At 33.1% G+C, this 24566-nt stretch overlaps 1 protein-coding gene across 1 annotated transcript in view; it reads left to right on the forward strand.

Moving 5' to 3' along the window:
- Nucleotides 1-24566, forward strand: part of LOC145257593 (C4b-binding protein beta chain-like) — a 395583-nt gene that overhangs the window by 178928 nt on the left and 192089 nt on the right. The window contains exon 3 of the mRNA XM_080115672.1: nt 2200-2364. Within this exon, the coding sequence (XP_079971798.1) occupies nt 2200-2364 (165 nt within the window). The remainder of the gene's footprint in view (nt 1-2199; nt 2365-24566) is intronic.

The following is a 24566-nucleotide window of genomic DNA, read 5'->3' on the forward strand; positions in this document are numbered from 1 at the left end:
CAAAAACGAAATAATTTTTTTTTTTTTTAAACGAAAAAAAGTCAATTTGGTATACCTTTTCGGTATTTTTTTTTTTTTTTTTACATAATTCCAACTCACCGTTTACATTGGAAATGTTGACTTTTATAGGTTTTCGGGTATGCTTACAAAGAATAAACAACCCACCTCTCTATCTTAAGAACGGCTTTCGCAATAGATCCTTCCCCCAACCTTGTCAGCATACCCCAAAAACTGCAAAATGTGACCGGTGAGTTGAACGTAATGTAAAAATGTACCGAATTTAAAACGGAAGGAAATTTAAATTTGCGTTCCATTTTTACAACAACCATAAAACCGCATTCCCACAAGTTTTACCGAATACCATTCCCTCCTTCCAAAAGACGACCACCATCTTTAAAATGGACCGAATTTATTCCATAATAATCCATTTTATTGCTTACTGAAAAGAATGGAATCCATGTCAATCGTCATTAAATATTTACATGAAATGATGTTTTCATTGATATTTTTGCCTAATACAGATACGTAGTTGTTAACAGTCCGTGGTGCACTCTGCAGTAGCGTTTATTTCGAATTTTGTAGAGCCTAAATTTTACACGAGGCATATCTAGACGAAACCCACAGAAACATATGATGGGCATCGTGAAGGAGCAATGGGGATATATTATCTTTTTCTGTTGCGTGTACGGAATAATAATGAAAATAAAAAACCGAAAAATTGAATTTCAAATAAAAGCAATGTTATTTACTTGATTGACATGTTAAAATTACTAACATATTACTACATAATTATATGAAACATTTATTTACACGATCCAACGACCCGCCATTATTATTTTTAAATACCCTAATTTCATGCAGTTACCTCCCCTGCTATCATAAAAAACTTTTGGTTATTGTTTAAGTAAAACATGCGATTATTTTCGAAAGCAATTTTCATAAAATATAATTTTCTATTCCATTATTTTTTCTACTAATTTCGACATGGCAATTGAGTAGATAACATGAATTTTTTTTATCAATTTATTTTTATTTCGGACTATTATTCACATCTTTATTAGTTGTTGTTTTTTTTATCTTTTATTGGTTGTTTTTTCACGACGTTTCGGCCAACTATTCCTCTGGCCTTCGTCAGGTGGTAACCACGACGGATAGGAACCTCGAATCTCCTAACTGCATTCTCAGCAATCACTGCCACCTGTAGTTGTCGTCTTACCACGTTTATTTTTTGGGGGCTAAGTAAACCTCTGGCTGGCTTTGGGTAGGATTGAAACTGCTATATTCCGACAATGTCCACCTGGAACCGTAGAGATTCAACGTCTCTATCAACTGCGCCACGGGCCCCCAAGGGCGATCGGGGTTGGATTCTTTGATCTTATATATCCACATTTATTTATTATCGCCGTGAAAAAAAAACAACAACCAATAAAAGATGAAAAACAACAACTAATAAATATGAGAATAATAGTCCGAAATAAAAATAAATTAATATATATATAATGCTCATCTCAAAAATGAATTCCAATTAAGGAATAATATATATTAGTTTTTTTTTGTTAAATTACATTTTTCGATTTTCTTTATTCCGAACCAGAAGAATCATTTTTCCATTAGTGGCGGGATTCTTCCACAAAAGATCATGTATCTCTAAGGTTATGTCTCCTGTTTAATTTTTCTAAATTTTCAAATAGTGTAACATAACGTAATATCTTAACACTCGGGACTCACACGTTGTATGTAGACAGTTGCAAGGAAAAAAAAACAACAACAAAAAAAAAAAAGGAAAGAATTCGACTCACAACAGACATTTACAGATACTTCCAGAATCCATCCTTGTCTCTTGTTTAAAAGTCTTCTCATACTCTAATGTGCTTAACAAGACAAGACTACAGTATAGAACACGTGTTACTTTGCCTTTGGTCGGCCATGTTTAGAACGTGTCTTTTCCTGTCGCTTGCAGACCACGTGTGTAACACCTCTATTTCCGTGTCCCGTGTATCGAACACGTATCAAATGCATCTACGTCTCTGAACGCGTGTTTCCTTTTTATCTCTGCTGTCACTTGGCGCCTTGGTCATTTAACGTATGGTCAGCGGATCGGTTACGTTAATAAAGCCACACATTTTACAAGATATGATGTCTGTTGTATTAGCCAACGAATTCTTTTAATTGTGTTTTTCTTGTTTGTTTCTTCCTCAGGAAACAACTGCAAAATACCAAAGATATTTCCGCATGGCCAAGTAACTATCAAACACAACGGAGGTATTTTGAATTTTATCTGCGAAAGTGGTTATCACCTTTACGGATCGAGAGTATTGGCTTGCGATGGTGACAATTGGAACGTTTCCGTTCCAACCTGCCTCAGTGAGTACATCCATCTTTATTATTTTATTTTCCTGTTTTTAAAAATATCGTATTTCATATTTTTTTTTTAAATATCGTATTTCATATTTTTTAAAAAATATCGTATTTCATATTTTTTAAAAAATATCGTATTTCATATTTTTTAAAAAATATCGTATTTCATATTTTTTTTTTAAATATCGTATTTCATATTTTTTAAAAAATATCGTATTTCATATTTTTTTTAAAATATCGTATTTCATATTTTTTTTAAAAATATCGTATTTCATATTTTTTTTTTAAATATCGTATTTCATATTTTTTAAAAAAATATCGTATTTCATATTTTTTAAAAAATATCGTATTTCATATTTCAGTTAAATTCGTTTGATTTACTCAATACCAGCACGCCTTTCGGCTGAGTTTAAGATATTGTTAATATTGCGAGTTTTCCATGTTGTAAACATGAATAGTATTTGTGTCCATTTCTTTATAAAATAAATTGGTAAAGTTATCGTGTTTTCCTAACTACACTCTTATACGGTTTTGGTTCATTTGAACGTAAAATAAGCATGATAAGAATGAAATAACAAAAACATAAAAAAAGATTATTTCAATTCAACTTAAACGTTATTTGAATCGAAAAGAAACATTTTTTAAATGCAAAAAAAAACTTTTTTTTTTAGTTTTTTTTTGTTCTGATCAAACTTTACATTATATAAAACGATGCTATATTGTTTATATTTGATAAAACATGTGCTTACGGCAAAATATTAAATCAAATCAAGACAGAGTTCAAATTCTGTTCAAATTAATTTTTTTTATTGCATATTTCCATGCCCGTTATCGATTCTTACACAAACATATAAATGAGCTTTTTGGATTTATTTCTATAACAATGCATATATTTACGCGACATTTTGCAATATAAATATTAGGTTGGTGCAAAAAGAATGCCCTTTTTTGACATCCAACACTCTCTCTCTCTCTCATAGAGAGAGAGAGAGTGTGTGAGTAAAAAAACGACGTTATTTTTGCACCAACCTAATACGCATATACAGCAATATAGTCGTGGTACTTTGGGGAAAGATTCATTACGATTAAAATGAGGCTCCAGTATTATGGTTAAAAATTGAAAAATGCTAATTTCTATATCTGCATTACATTTTAGGATACAAACAATTTTTTGCGGAAGAGATTTTTTTTATTCAAATGCTTATTGTATCTTATATCACAAGCAATTATATATATATATATATATATATATATATATATATATATATATATATATATAAAACAGAAATGGAGCAAGTCATAAAAGGTTTCATATACTCATAATAAATTATACTCTTCTACTACGTCCGCAAGTAAAATTAAAATTAATTTTTTAAAGGACATTACATAATTTTGATGCGATTTTTATTGTAGGCAGATTCCGAAACAGAAGTGCTTTATTTGCAATTAAAATACCTGAACTATTGATACAATAATGTTTTGTTTTTGTTTCTCAATTTTATTTGTGAAAAATGGTTCTGTATCTTTTGTACTCTACGATCCGCTTTTACATGGTTGTGTAGTTTTTCAATAATTGTTGAATTGAATTTTTACATCCATGTTAGTCTGAGCATTCTTTGAATTTGGACACTTTTCTATTACATTATTTTATTTTAAAAATCGAGAAAAGGAGTTCTAAAGCCTAACATTCCTCTTGTTTTCCTATGTCCTACGATGTCTATTATCACCTATTCTGTACCATTATCAGTGACCCAGCTGGGGAACTTTAGAATAGTTATTCTGATGTACCAATCTTACACTTAAACGACACTATTATCGTATCGTTTTACGGCATTGTGTCAATGCTCTGAAATATTTCCTAATGCCTTTGTTGATAAACTGGTCCGACGGACACAGTAACAGACTGAGGTTCACGCAACGCAAGAAACATTTTTCTTCTAATAAAAATTATTTGTTATCTCATCTTTAAACCTTACGTATTTATTACTTACTATGGCAATTTAAAGAAATTCTATCAATCCATTATCGTGTAAAGCTAACGAATATATTATATTCTAACTTTTACGTTTTTAGCGACACAGTGCTCGGTAATATCTTTTTTTTTTTTTTTTACATAAATCGCCATTTTATATGCTAAGTTATTCAGGATAAGACATGGGGTTCGAAAAATGTAAAATGGCAATAAGAAAAACGGTTGGAGTTGCATGTTTATATGTTTAATCTCACATGGATAGTTTGAAGAATAAGAAGTTCATATGAGTTCATATGATACATAAAATTGGGTAATAATTACAGACATAATTACAAAGCGAAAAGATATATAGATACGCCGGCACAATCAACACAAAAATATGCTGTATGAACAAATTTGTAGTTAAATATTAGTTACAGCTCCGTCGGACTTCACGGGGAACCTGAGCGATTGGAACTAAAAATGCCTGACGGAAACGGCATCAGCACGCTCTCCAGCACATTCAGGTACACTTTTGTGTGTTGACTTTCAAGCCGACTTCGAAGATATGAGGTAGCATGATGTTGCCCTTACTTAAAACTTCACCAAAGACCATAACCGTGGCCGGGAAATTTGTTTTCCTCACCCTTAGCGCGTCTCTGTTATTCGTGGCAATCCAGCGATACATTTGGAGGATGCTGGCAATGGTCCTGTTGTCATACCTGGGATCGGTAGAGAGCATGAGTTGTACAACGGCGTATCTTCGATCTCGCTCGTTTAATATTGTGTCACTTTTAGACATGATAAAAGATTCGTATCGCTCTTGGGATTAGTACAAACTGACCAACTAGTGGATGGTCTGCTAAAGAAAGAAAAAAAAGAAGAAAACCGAAATGAATCATCTCGTCCTATCTAGAGCGTCAATTTTATCGTTCCACCTACTATATATATATATATATATATATATATATATATATATATACATATATGATGAATTATTACAGAAGGTTAAAAAACATCGGTACCGTCAGTTTTAAATCCAATTTAAGGGCACCAGTTTATGGTCGAAAAATATTGAATACTCTTCAACTTTAATATTCTTCTTATTGGTAATGGTGACGGGACGTTGTACTTAAAAAAATTTTTTATTTATATATTTATTATTATTACGAACTTATTATTTTTAATATGAACTTATTTTTTATGGACTTTAAATATTATGTTCTCATATTGAATATTTTTCCGCAAACACCACATAGTATGTATGTATGTATATATATATATATATATATATATATATATATATATATATATATATATATATATATATAATTATAAAACTCAAATGACCTTGTAACGGGTGTTGTTACCCAACATCCGGTTAACGACTTGCGGTTGCGCATGCATACATAAACAAATAATCAACGCGACAATAAAACGTATTGTTTTACTGTGTACGTTTTCAGCGTCCCAATTGCCTTTTTTGCGTTTAAATTATCCAAATAAACAATTGTTAATACTTTCTGCATTTTTTACGTCGTTCATTTCCATATTACGTTTAAGTTATTTTAACGCAATTTTCTTACAAATAAATCTACTTTAACCTGTTTACAACAATAAGAGCATTTTACAACGGGATTTACCCACCGTCTTCATTTTTTAAAAAATTATCACGCATTTTTTATTACGCCTTTCTTAAAAACATTCATGCATTTTCCTCTACACAACCAACATAAATAAATAACACTGAAAATGTTTTTTTTATTTGCGTTATAAATAAATAATCAACGCGACAATATAACGTATTGTTTTACTGTGTACGTTTTCAGCGTTCCAATTGTTTTTTTAGCGTTTAATATAAGATATATGAAAATTTGAATTTAACTTTAAGTATTAGGGTATCTGTTCAGTGCAAATTTTCCTATAAGTATGGCAAACCATTTATAATTCAATGGCTGTTTTTTTTTATATAAACAATTATAAACAGAACGACTCATAGAAATCTGTTTATATTCTTTTTTCATTTTAATATACTTTCATAGAAATGTTTCTGTTATATCACAAAATACTATTTTTTTACGTCATAAGTGTCATGTCACGTTCATACATTAATTCCATAGCAAATATAACATACTGACCCAATGGGTCACAGGTAGTCTAGTCTAGTATATATATATATTATATATATATATATATATATATATATATATATATACGTTGATGTGTGTGTTTGTACTAAGACTATTAGATCGAGTAGACTCTGTCCAAACATTTTTAGTCATATTTTTTCTGATTTGTTTTCATTTGTCAAACGTTAGTGTATTATTTTGTTTAATCTCCTGATACCTTATTTTTGTTTGGCATATTCGCACTTCTTTTTTTCTTATTTTCCTTTTCCTTTAAAGTTGCAAAATTTTCAGTACAGAGTACAAAATCTTAAACATAATATTTCGAAAAAGAAAGCAAAACATTATTAACAACAATGCTATATTTTTCAAACATATGGTCAGTTTTGTCTTCGCATCACTCATGCTCTTCAAAGATTGCAACCATTATTGACCACTGAACCGTAACAATTTCATAAGCCTGGCAACACTCTCGTACATTGAGGCAGGCCCGGGGCTCTTCCTATCTTCACCCTTACTATGCGACACTGTTTATAAAAAAAAAAATAGACGAAAAAAAAAAAATCAGGCTGATCATAGAAAATTGTCATTGGAGGATATAAAGACGACAAACAGATGCCGGGAAACTAGAAACTTTAATCTAACTTTTAGTGTTAACTATTTGCTAACATTAATTTCAAAGCATACACTACTGAAATCCAATCTCGCAGGGTAATGAAGGAGAGACACTAATATTTTATAGCGAAAATGTAATTAAAATGAAACGAGGTTTATCATATTTTTACGGTTATATAAGTCTGTTAAATGAATGTAGATATATATTAAGGCCAAACAGAACTATCTGATAATATTTTTGGAATATCTGAAAAAATTTCATAACAATAGAGAAGATGATGGGAAGCACATGAGGACATGTAGTTTTTTCCCCACGCGAAACCCAATTCGATTAAATAAAGTCTTGTATATATGCGTGTTTGGATCAACTTCCACATCGTCGCTTTCTCCTGTGTGTGGCCGCTGTTTTGTACCGTTGATCGTCCAGTGACTTGATCTTCTGTTACTCAAGACTTCATGCATTAAAACACAAGAGACTTGCTGTCGATTTAAAGACTTATTGAAAAAGAAGATTCTTTGAAAAGAAAAGCTGACAGACCAGGAGAATTATTCATAATAAAAAAGGTAGACTAAGATTCTTTCCTACCTTATTATATATAAAAACTAGAATTTAGTTTCTTATCCAACTTAAGAATTTGTTGACAAACGGCAGTTGTGCGTGAATTCACTTTTGTCCTGGCACACGCCTGCTCTCTGGTTTTTCCCGACACAACTGCTCAAAACCTCTATTTCAAACTCCAAACACATGATCTAATTTCTTACGTCAGCAACACTGTCGTTTAGCTGTTTTTTTTTCTAGAAGTCGACCCTTGACCTTTATCGTCTTACTTTGCTGGGGCAGTGAGTATATTTCCGTTCGTCGCCAGGCCGTACTGAAAATATACTTAAATGACATGCCCTGGAATTTTATACTTGCTGACTCAATAACTATAATATATAACATAACATCATTATTGGTGAAAGTACAAGTACGATTTTTCCCTTCATCTTTGTGACATATTCAGCGTGTCAGGGATACTGAAAACCAAGTATGTTGCAATTGACCATAATTCTAGGCCTAGACGTATTTATTTCCTCTGACCGAGACGATACATCATTGAGACATTCATGGGACGTTCAGCACGTACTAAATTAAGGAATAAGACCGCATTTTTCGTTCAGTTTATAAAGGCGTAGAATAAAACCTCCGAATACTTTATAATATAATTATATTCAAATTTCGATCATATTACATTTAGATCCAAAAGTGGTGGCGCATGGATTGAATTAGTAATACTTTAGTAGATAAATCGATTGTATCACTTTGTATTCACTCATTTTGTTCTATGTAACAAAAAAATCTTCCTTTCTTATGATTAGCCATTGGATAATGTTGAAATATGTATAACATGCGTTAGCAAATGTTTTCAAATTCGAACAACCGGAAGTAGCAATATCACACGATCATCAGTTACAAGCCAGATAGCTGTGAGAACGATTGAAGTGCCTATAGATCTCAATCGGGGCCGTTTACTTTACGACTTTAAAATCAGTTTCTCAGCAGTTGTGTATTAGCAGGCCACATATATATGGCTATATATATTAGGATAGTGGTATGAATGAATTTAAGTCGGGAGATTTATCCCTTCGTGATGAGCCTCGCAGTAGACGCCCACAGCTTTTGAATGACGGAGGCCTGAAGGCAGACATTGAATAGAACAGTAGTCTAACGTATGGTGAACTTGCAAGACTTCAACCGCACTGCCTAGGTAAGTCGTACAAATTGAGCAAGTGGGTTCTGCAAACACTGCTAGATGTGCACAAAGAACAACAAATGGCAGCCTGCGTATCGCTGCTTTCTCACCTTCGTATCGTATCCTTATTCAATCGAATGCTTACCAGTAATAAGGTTTTATTGAAAATTCCTAAAGTTCAAGACATTGGTTGTCTCCTCAGGATGCTGGGCCTCACACCATAAGATTAGGTTTTGTGCATGGTGTGCAAGTCGAGCAGTGATTCATTAGAAACTGCTACCAACAGACCAAACGGTGATTGGAGACCTATATTCGTAGCAATTAAAACGTGTGCACCTAGCATAGCGCCAGATGGAGTCAGCACTGGTGAACCGAAAAAGTTTTCGTTTCTTCCATGAGAATACCAGACCGCATATCATGCGAGTGATCAGGGATACCAGACAGCAATTTAAGCAAGAGACATTGTGCCATCCATCTTATTCATTTGACCTTGTGCCATCCGACTACAACCTCTTCCACTCTCTGTATAATCATCTTAGTTGAAAATCTTACACCAATGAAGCAGACTTGCGCCAAGATTTCACGAATTCCTTGCGTCCCCGATTCTTACCGCAGTTGGAGACACACTGGAAGAAGGTGCTGGATGCCAATGGCGATTACTTCGAAGACTAAATATAAGTTAAACATATTGTAAAGCGTTTATTTTTTTTCCTTTATAATTTTTCTTTGCATAACAAAGAAACAACATAAATGATCTCATCACTTTTTGTAGAGGGCACTCCATGTTGGATATCTACTATGCAATATGGCTTAGTGTCGTGTGTTATTGCTAACCTATCTTAAGAAGTTTAATCATACTCAGTTTAATTTACAAGGCTTGTGTTGATCAGTGGTATATAATTTTTTAGAAATTTGCCGGAGAATCTGCGCGGCAAGATTGAACCTGTAACGGAGTGATCTGAATACTGTCATTTTAACTGCTCGATTGTTCTAGCTGATTAGTAGATGAAATTATATCTGAGTCGTTTAGTGCATCATCTCAGACGTTGGTTCTAAAATTAAACGATTCAGTGTGATTGCCATATTAATTGGCAAAATCCTCAAACCCCAATAACTTTGTTATTCGATTAGAGAATGATTTCAATGAATCTTATAGGAAAAATCGATAAAAGAGCATAACGCCGAGACTCACCACTTCCGGCTAAGAAGTAGTTTAGAAGAAAGCGGGAAGAGATACAAATGAGTTTATTTCAATCTATATATTAATACGATAGCGTGCGTGTTATTTTCTGTGTCACGCTCACATCCGGGTCGTTGAATTTTTATGTACTTCCATTTTTGGTAATAAATAATTTTACTTAGAATTCTTCATAATTTTGGTTTCGGTTTAGATTATAGCTAATGATACTCCAATAATCTATTTTTTAAAAATAATTTTGTCAAGAATTCTTCATAAGTTTTGGTTTCGGTTTCGACTTTAGCTAATGGCACCGTAGTAATCTATTTTTTTAATAAATAATTTTATCAAGACTTCTTCATAAGTTTTGGTTTCGGTTTCGATTACGGCTGAAGGAACTATATATAAAGTTTTGGATTCGATTAAAGCTGATAAACCCAAGTCATATGGATATCTTTTTTATTTTTGAAATCGCAACTTTATAATATATAAAAATCGATAGAACATTAACCCTATAATAATATATACGAAATCTGCGAGAATTAACATATCATATTTAAGCGTATTTTACGATCTGGCTACGCCAGGCGTCCCTGCTAGCATGAATAAATACCTTTGGAGTTTTAACAAAATAGCTACAATAATATCAGAGCGTCTTCATTTTCACTGAATATCCACAGAATGCCAACATCAATATATTACATATGAATCAGTCCCTTGTGGGATTTCCACAGGTCCCGCTAGTCACAAATATTTTTCTTACGATTTGAATTTTTTCTTTTTTTTTCTACAAATAGTTAACGGAAATGCGTTTTTTTTGCTCACATATTTTATAATGAATATATTTTTGTACAGTAATAAAGGGAACATATGTTTAATAATTAACTGTTTTATATACATACTTAATAAAGAAAATGTGTGTTTTGTCAATTATGCAATCAGAAATTTAGTATTTTATAGAGAATTTTATTGAAATATGTTTTTTATTTCATATATATTTAATAACGAACATATGTTTCGTCCAAAACTACTTGGAATTTGCGCATTTTAAAATTTCCTTGTAAATTTAGAAATCCATTCTTAACATAGAGAGGTGGGAGACTATTAACTTTTCCAAATGTCATTTTAATATTTTCAAACTATTATTCGTTTAAATAATTAATTTTTTTTTAATATATGTTAATAAAACGTAGGTCATCTGTAATTGCTTTCTCAGCGATTTTATCCATATTTGTTGGTTATCACCAAAAAATTGTGAAACCGGAAACTAATTTCCGCCTTTCACCGCTTTCTACTGAAATACTTATTAGCCGGAAGTTGCGAGTCTTGAGCGTTATGCTCTTGTATCGACAAATCTTCTGTGTGCTTTGTACATTTATTAAGATGGTTTTTAAATTTAAGAACGCATATTTTACGGAATATAATTGATAAAAAATGAAACTGTGGTAGAAATCGCCGTAAAAACACATATAATATGCGCACATATTTTCTCAAGCGTATTCGCTATCATTGAACCCTTTTTCTTTTTTTTTTGGCTGGAAGATAGAATCAAACATTTCATTATGACGGCCATATTGTATTTATCCATTTTATAAGCTCTCAAAAGAGAAGGCGGGAACTCACACCCATCTGTACATTATTACAATGACCCTACCCACGAATAGTTACATAAAAAAATAATAATTCATAAAAAAGTATCACACTAACGGTTGTCAGTTTGTATTATTTTTAAGTTTTTTTTTTTTAACGGAATTCCGAATATGTCATTTGAAATTGATAATGTATTTGGTGTACTTAATAGGTCAGCATTTAAAATCGACTCTGATGTATAGACACAAGGGAAACTCGTTCTTTGACTTTTTATCTGTAAATAGAGTATAGATTGCTGATATGTGTGTGTGTGTAAAGAAATTACTGATTGATGATGTGTACACAGCTTTTTAATTAAAACTGTTAGTCATGTGTAACCATTCGGTTGTAAAGATGTTGAATATTTTCCATGCGTGTAAAGTAGAACAAACACTGAAACTCGTATCTTATTGCGTTCCTAAAATCCAGGTTAAGGCGAGATCGAGTCTGCAGGTCATATCAAACAGTCTCTCTCCATAGCTAGATTGCAAAAAGTTATTCTAATGTTGCCTTATGTCCTTCGCATGAGCCTTAAACAACACTTTTAAAATATTTTCGTATCTCAGAATTGTCAGATGAGAATAAATGCACGAAGCAAAAAAAAAAAAAAAAAAAAAATAAAATAAAATAAATAAAATAAATAAATAAATAAATAAATAAAAATAACCAAACAAAACAAAGCTAATACGTTTCTGCGATGCGGATTTTCATTTTTTTTTTTTTTCGGACTACTGTTTTGATATTGAGTTTATTTTCGGTTGATGAAACATTTAACCTTCTTCAGGTGTATCTTTCTATCGAACTGGGGAATCTGCACGGAACGGAACTTTTTTTTTATTTTTTAATTTTTTTTTTACACGGTGGTCATCACTTATCAAGGCCCGGAAGCCACTAAGGGTTATTGCAAGTACAGTACGTTAGTGTGGAGATTTAATGAAGTGTTTATTTAAGGGGGCGGTTCATTAGGAATTTGTTTACGTTAGATTGAAGACATCCTGGTTGTAGTCAGGTGGGAAGCAGGCAGACGGAACAGAGTTCCACAGGCGTGCAGATCTAAGAAAGAAGCTTTGTTCATGGAATCTACGTTTTGATTTAGGCACAGATAAAGAGTGGGGAAAATTTTTGACAGTGGATTCAGCTAGACGGGTGTTTTTCGTGAAAGATTGGCGAGGGGGGGGCAGAAATTGGAGTTCAGAGAGCACCTGCCATGGAAATAAGGATAAAACAAGGATAGGCTCGCAAAGTCTCTTCTGTGGGAGAGAGGTTGCAAGGTAGAGAAAAGGGCATCCCCCACTAAGCCACGAAGTCTATTTTGTACTCTGCCAAGGCAGGGTATGCTGTTTTTTAGCAGCTTCTGCCCAGATATAGCAGCAGTATTCCATCCAATCCTTTATTTTCTGCGCGGAGGTTGCATGCTCTCGTTCAGTCAGTCATGGATGGGTATGTCCTAAGTAATTTGCAATTGTATTTTGAGAAAAAAAATCAAATGAGCGTAACTTTATATATAGATAACTATTTATTACTAGATATTATTACTAATATATGTGTGTGTGTGTGTTTAAAATAGATGGGTAGTTGCTGTAGAAAATCTCAAGTGTGAGAGCTCAATGCGGAGCGTGCATACGGTTAAAGAGAAAAACAATCCCACACAAACTTAATTATTTTCACCCGTTTCAGACGAGACGAATTAGTCAGGTCTGCATCTAGCTTTGGAGTGATTAACTTACCGGCATATATATAATATATAATTTCAATTCTTTCTTTTTTTTTTTTGCTGATAAAGTTTTGTCCCTGAACTGGGTCTCCACTGAAACATGTATGCACATATGTAACCAATAATGTTTGTATAATAAACAGACTATATACAAGCTCTGTCCTGCATAATTACGCGTTTCATTAGATTTACATCTAGAAAACCAACCGATCCAACCGGTGTATATATGTTCTATGCTGCTCGTTTCTATGTTATTTTTATAAGATTAATGGTCTATTCGGGCCATCTTTTTTTGGTAAGAGTAACGAAATATTCGGTCAACATTCTAGTTACTATTAACAAAACTTTGAGAGGAAATTGAGTTTTGAACCACTGTTTCTAGTAGGATTAGAAGATTTCTGGCTATGTATTTTAGAAAAAATTATTGAAACTTTGAAAAAATTAACGATGTTTTCAGACCACCGTTTATGGTAGAATTGACGAGACAATCAGATGAGCTTTCTTTAAAGTAAACAAGACATTCTGACCTTTTGCTGGGATTCATGAAACATTTTGTTCAAGCTTTTGTTAGGATTAACGAGATACTCGGGCTAGGTTTGGACCACCCTTTTTGTAGCATTACAGAGACATTCGGATCAATCTTTTGGTAGAATTTGGTAGAAACCTTCAGACCACCTCTTTTTTTGCAGGATTAACGAGACTTCCGGACAAGCGTTTTTTTTTTTTAAAGGGTTAACGAAACTTTCTCCTAATCCTTTTTTGGCATAGTTAACGGTGGTTTCAGATCATCCATATAAGAAGGATTAACAAGACTTTCAGAGTATTATTTTCTTGTGAGAGTCGAGTTTTACATTTGACACAGCACCATCAAATTGATTTATTTCCTAATTATATTTTTGGTCCCCCGACAAAAGAAAGGTGGACCTGTAAATTCACCCTTGTCCGTTCGTCTGTCCGCACTTTTCTCAATAACTACGCCTTGGAATGTTTTGAAATTTTACAAAAACATTAAACATGATATGCGTTTAAAAAGTAACAGAACGGATTTTCTGAGAAAACTCCGTTTGCCCCCCCCCAGGGGTGGCTTTGGGGTTAAACTGGCTAAAATTGAAACTTTTGTGCTTATTTAAAAAACTGATGCCTTGGATTTTTATAAAACTTTCTGAAAAGTTGTAACTAACTGATTTCTATATAATTTTGTTTGTCTATACTTCGCGATAACTCTTGGGTGTGCCCCAGACGCCCTTTTAGAGCTTTTTTAAAAATTTTCTGTATATGTCTATTTAGCAGTTTTGCATGATGCTGAAATCAAATTTAAATATGTTAAGGCTTTGGGGACTTTTGGGGCTTAGTGGGGGGGGGGTGCAAATGATGGACATGATCATTTCTTTTTTTTGCATGGCGCAGAACTCAAATTTACATATGTTAAGGCCTAAAACTACGCCGTTTGTTCATTTTCACCAGGATTCGACGTCCACTAGGGACTTTTGGGGCTAAATAGTGGGGTGAGAATGCTGAACTTAGCCAATTTTTTAATACTTTGTTCACTGCGCACTCACGGTCGACCATGCATGCTTCCTTGTTGTTACTTTATTTCATCTGCGGTTATATGGAAACCTTTTCTTAAAAAAAATGCGCAAAGTGATCACAATTGTACGAACACGAAACTGCCTTAGCATATTATGTCCAAAACAGTTTTAGCAAACTCTCGTCTAGCTACAAACATTGTCAACAATTTTATCCAGTCTTTATTTGTGCCTAAATCTAAATACAATTTCATGAAGTAAGTTTCTTTCCTAGAACTGCCCAAATGTGGAACTCTGTGCTGCGTATCTACTTTCTAACTGACTACAACTTGAATAAGTACTTGGTAAATCGTTCCCATAAATAATTAATTTCTACCTAATTTCCAAAACTACCGATCATCACGCTGTCGTCTCACTGACCACCTTACACGCATTAAAGCTCGAGTAGCCTCCAGACTGTGATGACTCCTTTGTAAATATGTGTGTGTGCGCGCGCGTGTGTTATTGAAAGGGCGGTTGCATGTAAACGTGTACATAAAAATTTCAACCTATGAACATAAATAGCAACCGTAAGCACAATAGTTCGAAAACAAAGCAAAAAGGCAATAAAAATTATTATAAATTGTTAGTCTACAAAATATATTCTAATAACGTATATAGATGTGGTGATATTGTCTCAACCCGGACCACACCGCTTTTCGTTTAAGCATCGTTTTTATTCATGATATTAGAGGACGTGACTCGTTGTTGAAGTGTAAAAGTTTCATTACGTTTGCGTATGATCCATCATGCACGTATTAGTAACACATTGCTAACATCGTTCGTGCTGTTTAATAGAGTTTGAATAAACACATAAACATATTTTTGCGCTTATTTCGCTCTCGGGCAACATTTCAGAGCATATTTATGTCACATAAAAACATACGGAATCATAAATTATTGGCTTATGCTCGTTCTACATGAAATATGGTTACCTATTTAGTAGTTCTTCAAACTGTGTATATATTTAAAGCATGGAGCTATAGAGAAAGACGTCCCTATTCACTTGCTTCGCAACGATGTCAGAGTTAGACACAAGGTCGGTTTTAAATGAGGCACTCTGGGTTTGAATAAAAATAAAAACTACCTTAGTATATAAAAAAACAATTTCGTCACTAACCGAAGAAACACACACAAAAAAAGATAAAATGTAGTATTAGCACAGATACTTCACATTGCTTCTCGTCAAAAAGCAAAATATCTAGTGGGGTTATGAGTTCTTTGTTGAGTCTAGTAGATTAAATCAAATAAGGTAGACGTTGTATTATTTAGATTATTCGGACTACTATTCTCATTTGGATAGTCATTTTAATATCCTTTTTACTAATGTATTAGTTTGGTACAAAAATAATGTCGTTGTTATCATATATATATATATATATATATATATATATATATATATATATACGTCAAAAACAACATTATTTTGCACCAGCCTAATTATTTCAGAGATTCGTCAAGAGTATCTTTCCGAATTCGGTAATACTTATGTTAAAGTTACATTTGAAAACATGCACTTCAAGAAGGTGGGATCTAAAGAGGCGTAAACATTGCGAAAATAACAACCAAGATGAGGATATTTTGTTCCTGATTTTTTAAGAACATTGATCATTGGTATTACTTGGATTCTTCGAACTACTGTTCTCATTTTGAGTGTTATTTTCACGACAATTCGGTCGATGTAACCTCCGACCTTTCTCAGGAGTATCTTGTCTAACTCGGAAATCTGTACGAGATATTGAACGGAATCCTTTATTTAATCCACGAAAGTAGGATGCTTTCGTTTTATCAGCCATGATTGAGTAAAAGTCCTAAATAATTCGAAATTGTATTTTGAGTTTCACCCGCATTTAGAATTGAAACTCCAACCTGAAGAAGAATATAACTCATAACTAAATTTCACCAAGTACTTTATCCACTACGCCACGGCTACTTAAAAATAACAGCTAAGATGAGAAACGTAGTCTGAATAATTCAGCTAATACAAAGTATCAATTAAATTCTTCTATATTCCTTTAAAATTTCGAAAAGTCACGATGTAATCCATTCTTGTTTTATTCTGTCTAACTATTAATAAAAGCTTTAGATGACTGACTTGTTTACGAATGAATCGAAATACATCATGGCCAATTTAATTTCGTAATTAAATTATATGCTTAAATCGAATATAAAGCATTTTTGACTATTGATTTTTTTGTATTTCAATAAATATCGATTAATAATAAATCCAAAAAAGAAATTCGATATGTAATAAATTTTCGTTTATACGAGAAATACGCACATGCGAGAAATTGTCTCAGTTTTATTAATACAGGATATGGGAACATTGGCAAGGTGGTTGCAAGGTGGGCTCATATTACTCGGACCAGAACGCATCCTATATACTTACAAAGCAACAATTTGGACATGCTTGGAGTATTGTTGCCACATCTCGACTGGTGCATCGACTAGTCTCGGACTCTTAGACAGGGTCTAAAAAAGAGTTTCCAATCTAATAGGTCTCTAATTGTTGGCTAAATTTCAACCTCTGTTCCATAGCCGCAATATTGCATCCCTGGACATGTTTTACAAGTACTTTAATGAAATTTGCTCTGAACTCGTAGCACTGGTGCACTCTCGACGTACATACCCCCTGACTAACCTAACCGTCAGCAAAATCACACTCCTTCACTGTTGAGATCCGTAGATGCCGGAAAGCTTTCTATTTTAAGTTTCTTCTTTCAGGCTGCTAGACTTTGCAATTATCTCCCTGTTTTCAGCTTCCCCGACTGTTCTAACCTGCAGAGGTTTAAATGTAATGTGAACAGACATCTCGTTGCTCAACTCCCCACAGTTCCCTGTTAGACACAATCCTAAATACGTTCTAAGTAGCAATACGCGTTGTTTAGAAAAAAGGAGTATCTTTTAATATAGAGATTAGTCCAACCAAAGTGTTAAGACCACAGGCTACGACCAAAGGGGAATAAACACCGTTTCCGTTTATATTTGTTATACGAGTTCTTGAGACAAGACAGATACTGGCAGATGTGAGCGGGGAAGATTACTTTGAAATAAAAATAGATATATATTCCTTCTGTTTGTGATACCTGTGATACGCAAACTTAAGTAATATCGAACTAAAACTGATAAATGTAATTTGTACCATCTTATGTGTTGGCTCCATGTAAATAAAATGTCTACGTCGAATCAAATGTACGTATCCTCATTTCTTCCATTACTTTTTGTCATTCATGTGTCGCACACATACACGTACATATTCATCTTTAAATATGATATTCTGAAAGGCATTTTTAATATGCCAATATCTCCATTCAGATTCCAAACATACGAACATAATGCTATAATTACGAGTAGAAAAGAGCCAAAACTTCTCGAAAAAAATACAATGATGAAGCGTTAATTCCTATTGAAACTACTGATGTCAATAAAGACAACAAAAACACATAAAAACCGAACAAACTCAATCTGTTATACAGGCTGTTGTCTTTGTGTATGTCAATTAAAAAGAAAAACTACAAAACAAACAATCACAAAGTTGATATTTTCGTGATTGGTGTTGCCCTGAATAACTATATAAAATAAACAATATTCATTTTTTGGGTGTCAATGGACCAAGGTTTCCTTCAGTGGGCGTTTGATTTTTTTCAGCCATTTTATTAATTAAAGAGAAGTAACTGATTTTTCATTAATGAGTTACTTTGTTTATACCAACTTTTGTCATACTTTTGCTCATGGCAATATCGGATAGCCCCGCTAGTAGACATAAGAAGGAAAGTTACAGTTAGATCATAACCTGAATTCATCTTGGAGTAAAAAAAAAAAAAAAACACAAACAAAAACAAAAAAAAAAACAAAACAAAAAAAAAAAACGAAGGGCGGAGATCATTTCTCGGAATCTCTTTCGAGACAATCAAAACACACTGACTCAGCACCTTTCATCACCATGCACCATATCCCCTTCTGTACCATCTAATTCTACACACCCAGCCAATTCAAAATAACGAAGCCACCCATTCTTACAAATCAGAATAATAGAATACGTGTATTGTCGTAAATAAAAATTCAATTATGAGAAAAATATTTTTAACACAATAACAATTGCCAAAAGCTTTTTGACAATTAAAAAAAAAAGGAAATCGTCTGAAAAAACAAAACAAAAAAAAACATAACGTCCATGGAAAATTGGACCGTTTTTAAAAAATATCTGCGTCTCCAAGAAATATTCAGTGTTTTTATGAGTACATCTCATCTCTATCTCTTCTATGATATAAAAGGAACTTTGTCAGTGTGTGCGTGTGTGTGCACGCGCGCCTATTGGAGTTCGTTCCCTATGGACTCGGAAACGGCTGGGCTGATTTTTATGAAATTTCACACGAAGATACCTTATGTGCATGGCAATGTTCTTAGATAGGTTTTGTATCGGAATGTCTCCTATACGTAGCGATAATCGAAATAATCCGAGAAAGAACGAATCGACAATTTTGACCAAAGTTAACACCTTACACAGCCTAACATTACATGTTCATTTGAGAAGTTTTATTACGATACAAACCGAAAGGCCTGACATATAAAACAAACAGTAGGTTCTTTGATATTATAGAGGCGCGTTCGAAATAAATGTTTTCTTTAAAGCACAATCTAACCATGATACTTGACTTTCTTTTAAAAGTTAAATTCAAACCACTATCACCGCACAAGTAGAAAGGCCAGACATATAGGGTCAGCAGTAGGTTCTTTGATATGACAGGGGCGCATTCGAAATAAATGTTTTTTTGTTTAGAGCACAAATGAACCATGATGCTTGACTTTTGCATTGTAAATTTTATTTAAGCCGTTATACATCCAAATAATTTTATAAAATCAACGGTAGGTTCTCTAATGTGCAAGGTTAAACTACAATGTATTGTGGACAAAATCATTGCGGAGAGGCATGTGGTACTTCCTCCCGGTGCACCGCAATGGGTCCCAAGCTAGAGCAGGCAATGAACCGATTTCATCGATAAATGGGCGATTTCATTTATTTCGATGACAATAAAAATATGAAAGTATGAAATATTAGTTGATCTTCATTCAATCTCGGGCAACGTTGGGTCTTTCTGCTGGTACACACACACGCACACACACACACACACACACACACACACAAAGTTCCTTTATATATATATATATATATATATATATATATAAATATATAAAGGAACTTTGTGCGTGTGTTAGTTCGTTATCTATGGACTCAGAAACAGCTGAGCCGATTATTTTTTTAATTTCACACGAAGGTGCTTGATGTGCCAGAGTGTTATTACGTAGATTTTATTTTATCAGAATGCCTCTGATAAATACCTAAAATCGATAATCGAAAAAATTCGACGAAAGAAGGTAGTTCGATTTTGACTAAAGTTAACACTTTTATACAACCTAACATCATAAGTGCATTTGAGAAGTTTTATCACCGCACAAATTCAAAGACTCAGCCTATAAAATCAACTGAAGATTCTTTTATAAGACAGGAACTCGTTCAAAATCAATGTTTCTTTTTAGAGCACAACTGAAGCATGATACTTGACTCTTGCACGTTTAACTGTAATTCAAGTGATTATGTAAAGTGATTAAATAATTTCATAAAATCAACAGTTGGTTAAGACAGGGGCATTTTCGAAATGAATGTTTCTGTTTAGAGCACAATTAAACCATGATACTTGACTTCTGCATTTTAAACTCTAAGTGAAGCCATTATCATTTTATAAAATCAACTGTAGATTCTTTACAGTGCAATATAGACTACAATATATTGTAAAATAATTAGGTGCGGGGAGGCACGTGAAGCTTCCTCCCGGGATACTGCGGGGCGGGTTCTCTAATGAGAGTAGGCAATCGATGAATTTGATTAAAAATAATAGGGGATTTCACCGATTTCGATGAAAAGAAATGTATGGGAAGGTGAACCATTTGTTTATATTTAGTTAACCCCGGCCAACGTCGGATATCCCTGTTAGTATATATATATATATATATATATATATATATATATATATATATACTAGCAAAAGCACCCGTCGTTGACTGGGTTCAAAAACAGCCTACAGAAAATGGACTCTGATTTATGAAAGTATGAAAGGAAGAGTTGTAAAGAGATAGCTTCGAATTTGGGGGGTATCAAAACCAAAGCAAAATATGATGAAAGTAAAAATAAAATAGATAAACCCCATAATTTATTATACCATACCTGTTCACACTGAAACACTTATCACAATATTCTATGGATCTATATTAAAAAAAACCTTGTTAAACTTTGTGACATATTTCCATTCTATGGAGGTCAGGTGTGAACGAACACCCCATAATTTTATTATACCATATTTCTTCAAACTGAAACATAATTATCAAAGTATACTTACGCAGTAGATATGAAGTTTTTATTAAATTTTGCCCCTGCCTCCATTCTATGGAGGCCAGGCGCGAACGCAGACCCCACAATTTTATTATACCATCCCTATTTAAGTTAAAACATACTTTATTATCAACGTATTCTCATGTATTCTATATCAAAAACACTTGCAAACGTTTTTTTTTTAATTTTTAAAATTTTATTTCCATACTTTGTGGACCAGGCGCGAATGCAGACCCCACAATTTTAATGAACCACCGTTCTGCCAGATCAAACCTACCCATTCCTGTGTCTCGATACATCTATCATTATATGTAATCAGTTTTTTTAAAAGTAGTCAACCATATAGGAACCTATTCGTGACCACACACACACACACACACGCGCGCACACACACATTCAGCTTTATATTATAGATATATGGGTGTTTGCTTATTCGTTTGTACGAAAGTACGTTATAAATTTCCGAACCCAGCTTAAGTTGACATGAAAGAAAAAATGTCGATTACTAATGTCACCGTGGGCTTAAAATTAATAATTTGCCCATTTCGAAATAGTTCAAAAATCGAATATAATAAAATGTATTTTTTTTAAATTTTGATTGGAAGAGATACAAATAAGCATGGCTTAGTTTTATTAATTAAAATATATACAAATAAATACACATTGCACTTTATTATAGAATGGCTGGTTGTCGATTTTTGCAGTAATTATTTTCTGTTCATTCCATTTATTTTATTATTTGTATGCATCTTGTCATTTTGATAATGCTCTAGATCTGTTTTATCTGGTTTTTAGTTGCCGTCTCCGAGTGGCTCAGCCGTAAAGAACTCTCCCTGGTTATTAAAAGATTAGAACCCGAATTTTGGTATCTTCGCCGATTCCCTAGTTGTTTCCAGGTGCCTAGGGTTTCATCTTATCACTTTACTTAGACAAAACGATATCAGCAAAACACGGTTATACATTTTACAATTCTTATCACCTAGGGAACCTTTAAGAATGTATCTCTTGTCTCTCTAGAGACAGACTGAGGCACATCGAGGGATTTACGACTTGTCTGAGTTAGATATTAACGCAAGATTTTAGCACATAAGTGATATGATCATCGACTTATTTTGTATCTAATCTCGATTCGCTAGACAAAATTGTTCAACTGCATAATTCCTTAGAATGATAAGTTGAGACAAAAAATAATTATATACACATAGATACAAGTTATTTGGAAGGTTGGTTAAAGTAATGGTTTCTCCTTTTTTTCACATACGTAAACATACAATAATAGGTATGTCAGTCACGCATGCCTGAATATCAGACCGGGGACAATCCTTCAAGTTTTTTACAGATTCGCCAATTTTTAAAAGCTACTGGTTGGATTTCAAAGTTCCGATACTGCATCAATGATGATGAGCTTGATATATGTTAGTCCTAAAGCCACACTGATGAGTCTTCAAAAGACAAAACACGTTTGTGCGGGTGATCATATTAACAGAAATACATCTTCGTCAAAAATAGCATGAAAAGTACGTCCAAAATATCATTGCACTGATTAAAAAAATGTGCTTTATTTCTTTATATATATTGGGGGGGGGGGTGTGAGAGGCATTCAAAAATTAATAGCTCCTATTTTTTATTTCGTCTGAATTAATCAGAGGAGATTGCAAATTGTATTATGCTGAGTGAGCTTATGCATTCATGATCTGAAATTTTAATTTCTCTGTTGCAAATATTGACGGTGAGAGACTTATTAGCTAACCTCAGCTGTACTGACTTCGTAAACGTAAGGCGTCGGTGAATGTTGACCTGTTCAAATTTTCCTGCATGGAAGAATTAAATGACGCATCTCTGCTTCAGACACGCATTCATTTATTAAAAATTATTGCCATTAAAGTTATTTGGCATCATATATTACATAATCGATCCTGACGACATCGTTTTGGCCCTACGCCGAAACTTAAATCCCTACACTTAAAAAAATGTTAAGCAATAATAACGATAGTAAAAATTAGAATTAAAAAAAAATATGAATAAAAAAGGCGAACAGGGTGTTATTAGTTGGTCACAGAAGAATATCTTGTTCGAGCGCAACGTGATGTCTTCTGGCTCGTAATGTGTGAGATTTGTCAAGATTTTTATCTTTTGAAATTTATTAAAAGTTAATGAAATGTTAAGGTCTGCTATAGGCATTTTAAAAATATAAATCGATAATCATTGTGAAATGTGTACAAGAAGTGCAAAGGAAACAAATATAATGTTTTACGCTGTCGACAAAATATCGCCGTCTGGGCATCTATTTTTGCACTAAATTCCGCAAAAAGGCGGCAAAGGTTATTTCTCTGCGCAATTCAACGAAATTTATTTTCTAATCAGATTCTGATTAATATCTATTCGATTTACAGTGGAATTTCTTTTGAGAATGTTTTGTTCTGTGTTTCTTTGTATGTTTGTTCTCTAATTCTATACGGCTGTTTAAATGTCTCGTACATCCGATCAAAGAAACGGCGATCCAGAACTCTCGAACTAAAAAAACAAACAACAAACAAACAAAAACTATTTCCTCGTATTCTAGTTAATATCAGAGTGTAGCGTCTGAATCTTTGGCTGATCACGATCTGATCGCGTTCTTCACGCACCAATTGAAGGTCAAGATCAGATGTGATAGAAACTGATTACACCCCGCAGATTTTGAGAAAAGGGCGAGTACAAATACCTTATGTTTATGAAAAGGAATCAAGTATGAGTATGAAAATATATGATCCACGACACATATTTTCCCACAGCTCGTGCATAATTTGGTCAAATGGTAAAATGTAATTTTTCAGTATTGTGTACAGATAAATATTTCAAAATGTATCTGTTTTGTTCGAAGAGAATGTACGTACGCTGTCTTCTACCATATTTATTAGTCATTAAATTAAATTGCACTGTTTTAAATTTATATATATATATATATATATATTGTTACGACGTATCCCAGTCCTACTGGGAACGGTAGAGATGGATGACGTAACGAAATATATATATAAAAAAAAGTTTCCCAGGTTCCTTGATAATGCATTGTTATGGGAATGGGACAATCGTCTCGAAGACAACAATAAAATGAAATGTACTGGACAATGAAATCACATAAGAAATAACGAGGGCAAGTATCGTCGAAAAATTAACAAACTTTTATTTATATAAAAAATAAAATAAAATTCAAGAAAATTAAATTAAATTAAATATGTCTAACTAAATTAAATGATTTAATGATACAAATTAAATCGAGAGAAAAATATATTAACAGTCAATGTTCAGATAAAACAAGAAATCGTCT

Source organism: Euprymna scolopes, chromosome 3 (assembly GCF_053919585.1).
Source record: "Euprymna scolopes isolate OS-2025 chromosome 3, ASM5391958v1, whole genome shotgun sequence".
Classification (NCBI taxonomy): Eukaryota; Metazoa; Mollusca; class Cephalopoda; order Sepiida; family Sepiolidae; genus Euprymna; species Euprymna scolopes.